Below are 13,574 nucleotides of genomic sequence, written 5' to 3' on the forward strand. Positions count from 1 at the left end.
TGACCCTAAGACTCTAACTCAGCCCAATACAGTATCCACTAGCCACACACAGCCACTGAGCACTTAAAATGTGGCTATTCTGAAAAAAGATGTTCTGCATGTGTAAAATGCACACAAATTTTGAAGACTTACTATGAAAAGAGGAATGTAAAATATCTCACAAGTTTTTATATTGATTACGTGTTGACATAGTAATATCTTAGATGTGTTTTGGGTTTAAAATGTTATGAAATAAATTTTGTTTTCTTTTTTTCTAATGTGGTAACTAAGAAATTTTTACTTAGGAGGTTCATGTTATTTTTCTGTTAGGTACTGCTGCTCTATTAACAATTTATTTGAATTATAATTATTAGTAAAATTGACTAAGTCAACATAAATATTTTACTAATTATGACATATAATTATTAAGGACAGAAAAATTTTGTTGGAAATTATTTCAATATGATGGATTGGTTTTCAATTGCAAGATCTGTGCATTTATATTACTTATTGTTAGAATGTAACAAAGTTTAATATTGAGTCTATTCTCAGTTCTCATTCTTGTGTAGATGTAAGCACTGAGAAAGTTTATTCTCTTAAGTAGGTAAGAATGGAGGCCATTTTATAGCAATGTTATTCAATTCTTCAAACTCCTATGATAGGCCAAGAAAGTCATATTTGATTTTGATATATCACAACAAAATAATGATCTTTCAGCTGGTAATTCCATTAAGTGTCTGTACAACTTTGTTGAAAGCAAAGAATTGGAAATCACTTAATTTGCAGGATTCCTTAGCCAGTCATTAGAGTTGTTTTCTTTCAACATCCATACTTGTGTTTTGAATTGTTCCTTTGTTTTGGTGCCCCTGGAAGGGTCTGTATCCCAGAGTAATACTACATAGTAGGATTCCAGATGGAGGAGAGGAATGACTTTTTACAGTGGGCGGAAGGCATTTATGAGAAGGGAGATGGGAAAGGAGTACCTGCATCTCATCATAGATGTGTTCTCAGATGATCATTTTTAAGAAAAAGCACACACAATAGCTGAGGATCTGCAAACAGATTCTGTTATAATGTTCAGTGCCCATGTGCCTTTTTGAAAGTCATCTCATGCCCTCAAACAGACGCATATCCTCATTTAAACATTGCTGTCCTATGTGACACCTGGGGTTCCACTTGTTCTTGTTCACGTCAATATGTTAGCCTTGCCTCTGACACCTCCTGCTCCATGCATTTGCTGTTTGTTCAACCACTGTGCATTTCTTGGACCTGTGCTTCAGTTATAGAGGCTACGACTGTAGAAACAATCTGTTCTACACACAAGCTGGAGAAGTAGTCTACCACATTGCTGCAGTTGCTGTTGTGTATAACCGGCAGCAGCACTCCCAGAGGCTGTACCTGGGGCACGATGATGACATTCTCAGCCTGACCATCCATCCAGTGAAGGACTATGTGGCTACTGGGCAGGTATATATCTCCTGTAAAACTAGGGCCTAGCCAAAAAGAGAATTAAATTTTTGAATTCAGTTTACATATTAGAAATTCAAGAAATACTGGGTAGAAATAAACATGAGATGGGAAGGTGAAGATTGAGTGAACAACTGGATCCTTCCATGATGATGGGTGAATCAACCAAAGCATTCTAGCACTATTGGGAGACCTCTGAGGAGTTCTTTCCCTGGAATGATGAGATCTATGAATGGGACCAGCTAAAACTAACATAGTGAAAGTTTTGTCAAGGAGCAGCTTTATATACTTCCTCACTGTATGCCCAGGACATAGTATATCCTAGGTACTCAATAAATATTTATTGAAAGAACCATTTAAAAATACTATAACATCTAGAGTGTAATTATATTTGTAAGACTTAAAACCATAAGACTTTTGACTAATTTATATTTTAGCCTTATAAAAACACCTTGAATTTTATCTGAACTTTTTTTGAAATGCCTAAACCTTAGATTGAGTCTATAATTGAAAAAACTGCTAAAACAGGGACCCTCTACATTCATTTGGGGATGGAAAGAGAAAAATAATAGTTAATTTATTAAACAAAGACTTTATTAAACTCAGATGTATTATCTTGCTGGCAAAAGAGTAATATTGTCAAAAGTATTTTTAGTTTTATCTTTTCCTCAAATGTATAGATTATACTTTTGTTCAGTTTTTATCATGAGTGTTTAATTGCAGATAATACTTCAACTGGTATTAACTAAGTGGCAAATTCGAAGAAAACATTCTCGGTATAATGTCAAAGGTTAACATGAGACAAACCCTCTCCTGAGACTTGACATGCAGGTGGTAAAGCCTTTGGACAGGGTTCGTAACCTGGGGTTCATGAAATCCACGAATGAAAATGAGAGCATGCGGGGAGTCAACCCCTTAGAAGGTATATTTGGGGGGAAAAAGGATCCATAACTTTTAAATTGTTTTTTAAAAGGGTTACAATCCTCCAAAGGGTAAGGACTGGCCATTAGTTTATACATGAATTTGCTGGCCTTCCAACTGAACGTTAAGAGACCTATTGTGTTAGTTGATGTTATAAGATTTTCCAAGTAATTGATCATTGCTTTGCTTTTTCACTTGCCCTTATTTTTTGCCTATCTTATAAACAGATGGTGCTTGATTCATGTGTATTTAATAGCTTTTTTTTTTTAAGTAAAAGCCAGAGGTGATTTTTTTACATAAACCCCCAAGAAGATACTGCACTCAATACTGTATTTGATGGAAGGTAAACCGGTGGCAAACAGTATTCCAGCAGCCACCTGCAGGAGACTTGGCCTCCACAGACCTCTGTAAGAGTGGCCTGGATGCTGCTGAATTATGCCTATGGCTTTATCTCCCATTTTTCCTTTTAAAGTCATCACACCCAACAGATTTCCCACTTTACTATTACAATTTTCTTTGTTGTTGGGGATTAGTGTGATAGAAGCTTGTATCCCTGCAAAGATAATCCACCTTACTGAAAGATAGTTATGCCACGAAAATGTTATTTCCCAGGGGGAGAAGCGGGGCCAGGCCTCCTCCTGGTGGGTAGCGTAATGGAGAATGGGTAAAATAACTCTGGATAGCATCATGACAATGTACAAGTGACTTCCTTGAGTGAGAAGCAGAATCTTGTGTCGAGCTGGGAAGGCAGGAGAGGGAATGGTAGAAGTAACTGAGAAAAACAAGGTACAGTGGACGTGTGAATTAGCCTTAAAGGCCCAGGCATCAGGTTAGGCTCTGCTGGAACTCTACCTGATTGCCAAGACCAGCCTCTTAGAGATACAGTGCCTCAGTTTCCTCATCTCAAAAATAGCTGAGTTGTACCAGATGATTTCCTAGGGTCCTCCTACTCTCCAAATGGGTTTATCTTGGTTTCTGAGCAGTGTTGGACTCTAAGGAACAAAATCTTTGTTAGTATAACTTATTAGTAGTTAATAACAGTCATCCTGTTATTTAAGGTTGGAAGAGATGCTGCTATTCACGTGTGGGACACACAAACTCTAAAATGTCTGTCGCTATTGAAAGGACAACATCAGAGAGGAGTGTGTGCACTTGATTTTTCAGGTAAGGCCCGGAGTCATTGACACATGGTTCTACATTGAGAGAGAGAGACGCAGAGTGTGCATGCACACGCGTGTGTGTATGTGTGTGTGTATTTAAACATGCTCCCACTTAGTTGTTCTTTTTGTATTGAAGTGCCAGCTCTTTGTATGCCAGCTACCCACTCTTAGACTGGGAATCATACATGGGAATACCTCATCGAAAAATGTGGCCTTTAGATTACACACCCCTTCCCATCTTCTTCATTTTCTCTCTCCCAAGTCATTACCCAGAGCTCACACCGTGTTCTGTATTTGCTTGAGCAATTTGAAATCCAGAGCAGCTGCTGCTGTTGACTTAGTCGCAAATGTCTGGCAGTGACTCAGAACATCAATTTCATCTCTCCAAATAAGTGGGAGCGCATCACTTCTGATTGAAAATACAAAGTACTAGAGAGAAGGCTGCAAATTCTCTGCAGAGGGCCACTTTACAACATTGGTGTTTTGGAAATAACTTTTATGTTGAAAAAATAGAACTGAAGTTTTCATCTTAATTTAAAAGTTGAACACAGTATCATAAAAAATAACTGAAGAAAGTAAGTTCCTTTAGAGTGAGTTTTCTTTAAGCTAGCATTTGAGAATGAAGGCCTATCACAAAAAGTATTTCTACCTAGAAATTTTTAATAATCACAACTGTAGAAATTAGATCAATAGAAAAAGAATTCTAAACTTTCTATAGAAAGCTAATTTTATAATTTTTTTCTAAATTTTATTCAAATGCCTAATAAGTATAACACGTGTAATATTAAATTCCATGACTCCACAAGCCTGATCTCTCTTCCCTATCCCTTCGTCTCCCTGTTCAAGCCCTCACTCCCTCTCATCTATGCCATGGTAGTCATGCTGGTTTCTGATTCTATCCCCCTCCCTCAGTCCATCCTACCCTCTTCTGGAGTCTCCCAAAAGCACAGTTACCATTGCCACCACATGGATTCCCCTTGGTTGGCTGACTCAGTGTGGAGCCCTTGGGACATCCATGGCCTTCCATGATCTGGCCTTAACCTTCCTTAGCAGTATTTTAAACCCACCAGCCCTTAGTGCTCCTTCACGTCTCTCTAACCGTGGAGGCTACATGTACTCTTGCCCTTCTTTTGCCTGTGTTCTTTGTTCATGCTGTTCTAATGTGTCTTTTCAAGTCCTCCCATCCTTTAAGGTCAAGCTGGAAGTTTTCTCTTCCAACTTTACAGGGAGAAATAACCTGTCCTTTTTTCTGCATCCCTTTTTTTCTGCATCCCTTAGCCCTTTTTTGTCATTGCTCTTATGGCATCCATTGTTCTTGTGGCACTCCATGTGGCACGTAGTTATTTGTGTCAGCATCTCCCATGCATTTCACACACAGTAAACTACTTGGCAGCAAATCCCATCTCTCTGCTCCCCACCGCACATGTCATACTGCTGTGCAAATAGAAGCTACTAAAAAAGTGTGAATGACTAAATGAACAAATGAGGTTCTGCTTCATGCACTTTATCTTGCCTTTCCCTATTACTGCTAGAATTTTACAATATAAACCACGTTTGGGCGAAAACTACCTTCATTGGCTGACGAATGCAACATGGGGCAATTTTTAGTTTTTGTAACAGGCATGTTCTCACATACTATAAATTACTCTACAAATCTGAGCTGCTGTATCATTATTAGAGGTTATTCAGTGCCTTCGGTGATTATTAAATTAGTAAAAATCAAGGCTAAACAGTTCATACTCTACACTGGTGACGTGAGGTAGGAGAAGGCATAAGTGTCAAGGGAGAGAGAACTCCGCATACCACCTGCCAGCGGAATAACACACTCAGTAATTCACTCAATAAACAGTGAATACAAAGTCCACACTCCTGAAAGTTCGATGGACATGCAGTTTTAAAATAGGTGTGCCATGTGTCACTGATAAAACAGTGAAACCTAAAAGAAACTGTAATTTTAGTTCCAATATGATTGTATTTCAAAGATGTGGATGAATTCCTTCTGCTTTTTGTTCTCCATAGCTCCACTCCTCAGTGGCCAAACTGCCCTTTTCCTAAAATTAATTTTGCTAGCAGACATATATGTGTATACTTAATGTAAGTAATTAATGTGTTTTAGAAGAGTGGTAAAATGCCCATTAAAGTAGCAAAAATAAATAACAACAGCTACATGTTTACAACATTATTGGGAATCCAATATATTCATACTTTTGGCAGCACTGAAAATTGACTCAATTCTAGCGAACAATCTGGCAATGTATAATAAAGCTGTAATTCAAAATGACAAGTATGAAAGACTGTATTTTATGCACATTTCAATGTATCCGGATAAAAGAAAAAACTGAATTCAAAACACCATCTATCACTGATTGCAAATGAAAATGTGCATATGTGTATTAGCATATAAACAAAGTGGCCAGAAATTTAGAGTAATATAAATAGGATTTAATCATTAGGTTATTTCCTCTATAGAGTTGATTAATTTTCTATTTTTTAAAATCAAAATAATTAGCTCATGTTATTTAAATACCTTTGGAGGAAGAGATTAGCAGATCAAAGACATTAATTATAAGTTGAGTTCATAGCAATAGGCTGGTCCCCAGTAATGTGTCCTCTGTATTTCAGATAGCTAACATTTCTTCTGGGCTTATTAGTATTATAGAAGAAAGAACAAGAAGTTAAGTGAGCTTAGAAAGCTTTTTCCCGTAAGACAGCCCTTCAGATCAGTGCCTGGGTAGAGAAATGAGATACTCTGGAGGAGGTGAGGAGCCCGATTCTGTAACTGCTTCTGATTCCCATCTTGGGCAAATAAATTCCCAAATATGAAATATTTTGTGCACAAGAAGAACATTTCAGTATTTTAACAGTACAGTCTTCTTTCCCCAGGTAACAATCACTGGGAAAGAGCCCATTTTTCAGCAAGTGTGTTGTTTGTGATTATGGAAATTCACCTTTTTGTCTTATAGGTTAAGGAGTATGTCAATATGTAAATGGTAGAAAGGAATCTGATAGCTTTAGAAAGTACTAATACTAAGGACTATTGTGGAAAAACTTTCACTGATACGTGATTCATTACCATGAATGGTTACATACAGATGAACTGTAGTCATTGACTGGGGGTTGGGGTAGGGGAGTGGGGACCTGTGGTGACTCCTGAAAGTGTGAGCTGAGGCCTGTTTGGTTTAATTTCTATCGATAGCAGTCTGTTATAATAATATAGTTTGAGTCTTAAACCCCTGCACCACTTTATAGGCCGAGAATGGAGATCCTGAAGTTTGGTGGTGTGGCCTGGGTAAAAGTCAACAGTGGCCGATCCAAAGGCAGAACCCAGGTCCATTGCGAGAGCCACCAGGCCTGGGTTTGACAGCAGGCAGGAGGCATGCCAAGAGTTCTCCTCGGTGTCAGGCCTCCGGCCCCTTCCCTTTGCTGGTGCTAGTGTGTACACTTGGCAAGAGTGTCATGCCCGGGTGCGCAGGCTCACTTTCCGCTGCCTGTGCCCTCCAGTAAGCGTGTCCATCTGCCCCTCCCACCCTCCACTGTAACTGTGGAGTAGACATGGTGGTGCGTAGAGGCCCTCACATGGAACAGCCCCAAGTGAAGAGAGATCCCGTTCTAAAACAGCCGAGAAACACACACTTACCTGAAGTATGAGCAAGGGCAACTAACGCTACCTTCTTTTGGAAACTGATAGAAAAGTGAGTAGCTCAAGTAGAAATGTTGAAAGAGGAGACTATGTAGACCTCCTTGTTTAACCATGTAAACAGGGCACTGATGTGACACTCATCAGTGATGATTTAGCTAGTGCTCCATCTGTGTGCCTGCCTCAGTACCCCTGTCGCTGCCCATCTCTTAGGAGTTAGCTCATTTGGGGGGTTTTGTGGGCACCTACTGAGAGTGTGCTTGTCTCTTACTAGAGAATAAATTGTCCTGGAAATATAAAGCAGGCAAGCAGTGTGAAAATTAGACAACTGAGGATTTAGATTGTTCTTGCCACTTTTCGAAAACAAACAGAAGACATTTTTAATCAAAAACATTTCTTGGGACAGAATTTGTAACTGGGCTACAAGGACAAGAAGGAATGAATTTGTATTATCTTAGTTGAGAACCTCTTTTAACTCAGTATTTATTACTGTCTAGGGGAAGGGGAACCATTTTTGTTTTGTGCTTGCCGTGAGGGAAGTGCTTCCACATGAGTAGAAAACCAGATTAGAAATAGAAAAGGTCAACCACATAAATATTTTCTAGCTTAAATATCAACCATATAATTTTTTTTAAACCTTCATAGAATTATACTGATTTCCATAAGAGCACATCTGAGACTTGATTTCATTGTGTTCAATAGAAAACCTATGCATTTTTTATGAGCCCTGAATAGACCAACTCATAATTGTCTGAATAAAACTTTTTCTAATTCACCCTTTACTGTTGATGTTAAATGCCTTCCTATTATTTCTGGACTATGTCACAAACATCCATAATTAATGCATGCTATAACTGGAAAGATGTGAAAGGACATTACCTAAGACTCTAAAAACATGGCTAAAAATTAAAAACTCCAACTAACTGGCCAGAGAGTAGATTTCCAAAGCTAAGACCAAGCCTTACAGGGAAAGTGAGAACTGGGAAAGAGTAAAAATGTAGCCAATTTTATTTCCAAACTGTGTAGTATATACACAGAAATAGCCCACATCAGCAGAACTCGGGGAAGTCACTATCCCAAAGAAGAGGTATGGTTGTTGAGGCACCTCTGGGTTTGCACTGCTGCTTCCATTGCTACCCACAATCAGAATACCTTTTTTGGTTTAGAAAGGTGGTGCAACAGTGAGGATAAGCTGAGAGGGTCTTGCAGAAATTTTCCTAAAATAAAAGCTCACCTCCTACAATCTCAAAATCAGCTTACCCTTAGGCCTTCTTCAGATGACATAAAACTTTATTATTTTAAATGTATTTGTGCTTCCATTCCAAGAAGAACATATAACTACACAGATTTCAAAAGAAAACGTGAAATATAGTCAGTGAATGCAACAAGACATTGAATATTTGTGCAGTGTTTTTGAAATGAATAATTTTTTAAAAATTTGTTTATAATTAACACATAATTGCAAATGTTTACAGGGTATAATGTGACATTTCAGTACATATTTATATTGTGTAATGACCAAATCAGAATAGCTGTCACATCCATCACCTCAAACATTTATCATTTCTTTGTGGTGATAACATTCAAGATCTTCTTTTCTAGCTATTTTGAAATATACAACACAGTATTAGCTATAGTCACCTTAACACGTAATGTAACACCAGAACTTACTCTTCCTAACTGTAACTTTGTACTCACTCTTTACTCATCATCCAAAAACAAAGTTTTTTTTTTTGAGACAAGTTCTCACTGTGTCACCCAGGCTGAAGTGCAGTGGCATGATTATGGCTCACTGCAGCCTGGACCTCCTGAGCTCAGTCGATCCTCCCATGTCAGCCTCCCTAGTAGCTGGGACTACAGATACACACCACCACACTTAGCTAATTTTTTTTGTATTTTTTGTAGAGACTGGGTTTTGTTATGTTGCCCAGGCTGATCACCAACTCCTGGGCTCAAGGGATTCACCTGCCTCGGCCTCCCAAAGTGTTGGGCTTACAGATGTGAGCCACTGCACCTGGCCAAAATCTAAAGATTTAAAACATAGTACATTCCATTTCAATTTGTACCATCCATAGGCGTATTCTGTCTTTATCTTCCTCCTCATCATCAATGTCACCAGTATCATCAACATTCATTGAAAGCTTGATTAGTGTGAGGCTTACAAAGGAAATGTGATAAGATTATTATAAGCCTTAAAAGAGGTTATGATCTTAAAGACAGAAAACACCAATAAAAATAAAATCAAATGCAGAGGCATGCCAACATAAAAACAACCAGGCCATAGCAAGAGCTGTGGAAAAAGTAATGTTGATAATGAATAGGAAGTCATTACTAGTTCCTTCTCCTAAATGCGTACAGAGGGACCTTGCCCAATTTAAAGCCTGGTAACCTTTAAGCATAAGGGGGTATCATTAGTTGTGATTTGAAAGACATAGTTTATAATAATCACCTGGTGGTGATTTAGCCCTTAAGGAAGTGTTAGTGTCTTCATCTAATACTACAGCCTAGTAGCTTGAAAAGGTCATGTAACTTTCAAATCCTTGCCTCATACTTAGTAATGATGGAGGGTTGGAGAGGATTTGGTTTGTTAAACCAGACTTTTTCTTTCTCTGACTTTCCTTCATCCAGAAAAGGAGGAGGAGACTACCATTTCCAGTTGGTTGGAGAAGGGTCTCTTGCACAAGCAAGGACCCTCGAAGCATGGGCATTGGTTAGCATTTGAGATGGGGTTGCCAGATTGAGCCAACAAAATTATAGGAAGCTCAATTAAATTAGAGTTTCAGGTAAATAATTTTTGTCGTAAGTATATTCCATGCAAAATAAGGATAAATATGTAATATACATATAAATATTGCATGGGACATACTTGTACTAAGAAATTAGTTACTGCTTACCTGAAATGCCAGTTTAACAAGGTTTTCTATATTTTACCTGGCAACCCTAATTTGGGGTCTACTGCAGGTCTGCCTTTGAAAATACCAGTTGAGACCTCTGAATGGACTGGCAGACCTGGGAGAGGCAATTTATCACAGACCTGTGTTGCTTTACCCTCATAGCTGGCCCTTGTAGTCAGAGAAGAGCCTTGATATACTGACGCAGGATGAGCTTGATCACTCGTCTCCTAGCAACCGCACAGCTAGTGGAAGGGAGACTGCTGACCCAGAGATGCTTCTGTGTTGAATCTAGCCTTGCAAGGAGGCAGCAAAGGAAAGGCTTATTGACTATACCTTTTCTTTTGTCTTGAAGGGAAAAAGCCAATTAACTGTTTTTACTTGAAATTTAATTGTGCATTCAGTATATTTTTTAAAACAATTTTTGGGAAAATAACCTAAATGTCCAAATTATAGTAATCATGGATAATTATTATTCTCTTAGAGAAATAAATTGTCCTGGAAATGTAAAGCAGACAAGTGATGTGAAAACTGACAATAAGCAGTTATACATAGGGATTTACAGTAATCTATTCTTGCCACTTTCCTAAACAATTATAAGTAATATTTAATACTAAAGGAAAATGTTCATGATATAATAGATGAAGAAAGATTAGATAACCTGTTTAGTATGATTCTGGCATTGTTTTTTCTAAGCACATTTATGTAAAGACTGGTAGGATATATATCAAATGTAAGCCTAGAAATTTGGAAGATATAAAATTTTTCTGTATCCATATTTTCTAAATTTCCTATAACAAGCACACTATATTTGAGATAGGGAACATAAAATTTTTTAATTGTAAAATAATCTTTTGAAAGAATTTTTTAAGTTAAATTTAGTTTCTGTAATGTTCCTAACTTAGAGAGTTAACCCAGATTTTAGAGCTGAAAATGGTCTCAGGGTCACAAAGCCAAGTGGCACCTCAAGTAAATGTCATGAGATTTGTTTGTCACAAAATACACCAAAGTTTTTGTAGCTTATCTGAGAGTCTCTCTAGCTCTGTGTCTCAGAATGTCAGGTGGGCAATTTACTTCTGCAGCCCATTATGCATTAGGAAGCTCGGCTGTCTCTAGTCATGCATTTCATTCAGTGAGGTCCATTTAGTGTATGATACCTCTAATGTATTATAATATAATAATTGTACATGTTTATAGAGTATAGTATGGTGTTTCAGTACATGTATACATTGTGTAATCAAGTCAGGGCAGCTATCACATCCATCACCTCAAACAGTTATCAATTCTTAAGATCAATTACTTATTCCTCTTTACAGTATATGAAATGTTTTGTTTTTTTCATGGAAGAAATCTTGACATTTGTGTTGTTTTCATACAGCCGATGGAAAATGTCTGGTGTCGGTTGGTTTAGACGATTTTCACAGTATTGTATTTTGGGACTGGAAAAAGGGAGAAAAGATAGCCACAACAAGGTAAGAAGCTGCCGGGATCTTATGGTATCCTGCTGATATCACGGTTTAGTAAAGGTCAATAGTTTTCATTTTCTGGTAAGATTTCATCTTCAAACTCAGGTGAAACTCACGTAGAAAGCTTAGCACCTAAGTGAAAAAATACTGCAGTGTTTCATGGTGGCAAACCTGACTTACAGCAGGTAATGTTTGTTGTGGTGAATCAGAAAATTCCGAAATCCTCTGCAGAGAGTCGTTCACCGCTTCATTTTGAGTGGTCTGTGTAATCTGTATCAAAGCATTTCAGCAATACAAAAGGAGCTTTTCTCAGGCTGGTGCCTTGCCACTTGTTTTTCCTCTGTCCTAGCATCTGGTGAAGGATTCTCAATGTCATCAGAGTCAGAAGCACCGTTTGTCATGAGGCTGCAGCATGCTGGAAAGGAGGCCCCACTGAGTGCATCTGCCACTTGCTTTCAAAGCAGGCAAATTGTTTCCCTAATCTCCCGTCTTATAAATAGATTTTTTGAGACTGACTGCTGTTTATAGACCACCTGTCCTCCCTTACCCCAGCCTTCCTGCCTGCTGATTCAGCGCTAAGTCTGAACATGACTTTCCATTCCTACTTGCATTGAGCTCAGCTGTTTGCCCAACCCTGATCAGGGGTCAAAATAGTTGGCAGCCAAGGCCCAGCAATACAATTTGTTGCCCAGGCGTGTTGTCAGTGTACCTCCCCGTTCTTCCCTGCGTTAATGATGTCCTTTCTATCTTGCAATATAAAATCATTTTGAAGTTAATAGCCTTGAACCCCAATATTCGCTTTTTAAATTAATATTTTCCTCTACAATATTAAATAGGAAAAAAGTTTTGTGGGAATTTAATGAACGAAGATTTATAAATTGCTAGAGACCCGGAGGAGCAGCAGATGGAGGCTTGAGGACTCCAGCTGACCATCTTAGGAGAAAAAGAGAAGCTTTTCTGATGACTGCTGTTGAGATTGAATTCTTGGCAACAAATGGCAGCTCGTAAATCTGCCTGCCCAAGTGGTTTTCCTTTTGGTCTTTCTTTCTAGTATTCCTCACTGTCATTCTACTCCCTTCTAGTACTCAGATTCAGCTTTTCATCAGAACTCTGTTTCCCCACTAGACTAAAATACAGAATTTAAGTTTAATATTTCTGATAATATACCATCTGCCTTTACAGATAATTTCAGGGAAAGCACATGTCTGGATTTCAAAAGCAACAGAAATGCAATTTTCCTGCTAGAAAACGCTCTGCAGCTGTGGGTGGCTCACCAGTTTTATGACAGAAACATTAATAGAAATGGAAGAAAGAAATATTTCTTAATATTAAAATAGTATATATTTTATATACTTGGTGGATAGTGTTACTGCTTCTGTTTAACACAAAGTTGACGTAACACCATTATGTTAATAACACAATTTATATTTGGAATTGCTTCTAATAAGCCTTATGACACATTCCCAAAACAAGACACCTGCAGAATTGCCCAGGAGAACATTTTGGATTGACGTTAACCAGTGCTATTTCCAAGGAGGAATATCAAGGATTAAAGTTCTTTGGAAGAATAGTAGATTTTGCATTAATAAGTAAATAAAAGTTATGTAAATATCTATTTGCGTAATATTAACAATGATACATATTTACATAAATACACGAGAAATTTAGACAAATAAATAAAACTTATATTTATGGCCTTAGAATGCTTAAGTAGATAGAAACTTTTAAAGACAGGAGGCCGTGCACCGTGGCTCACGTCTGTAATCCCAGCATTTTGTGAGGCTGAGGCGGGCAGATCTCCTAAGGTCACGAGTTCGAGACTAGCCTGGCCAACATGGTGAAACCCCGTCTCTACTGCAAATATAAAAATTAGCCTGGTGCGGTGGCGGGCGCCTGTAATCTCAGCTACTCGGGAGTCTGAGGCGGGAAAATCACCTGAACCTGGGAGGCAGAGGTTGCAGTGAGCCACGATTGCGCCACCACACTCCAGCCTGGGCAACAGGGCGAGACTCCATCTCAAAAAAAAAAAAAAAAAAAAAAAAAAAAAAAAAAA

The 13,574-nt window shown here is 38.2% G+C and overlaps 1 protein-coding gene across 1 annotated transcript in view; it reads left to right on the forward strand.

The window, feature by feature from the left end:
- EML6 (EMAP like 6) overlaps positions 1-13,574 on the forward strand; it is a 253,531-nt gene that overhangs the window by 151,161 nt on the left and 88,796 nt on the right. Inside the window, exons 13-15 of the mRNA XM_023190182.3 lie at positions 1,260-1,446; positions 3,426-3,531; positions 11,434-11,527. Coding sequence (XP_023045950.2) covers positions 1,260-1,446; positions 3,426-3,531; positions 11,434-11,527 — 387 coding nt within the window. The remainder of the gene's footprint in view (positions 1-1,259; positions 1,447-3,425; positions 3,532-11,433; positions 11,528-13,574) is intronic.

This window comes from Piliocolobus tephrosceles, chromosome 15 (assembly GCF_002776525.5).
Source record: "Piliocolobus tephrosceles isolate RC106 chromosome 15, ASM277652v3, whole genome shotgun sequence".
NCBI classification, from domain to species: Eukaryota; Metazoa; Chordata; class Mammalia; order Primates; family Cercopithecidae; genus Piliocolobus; species Piliocolobus tephrosceles.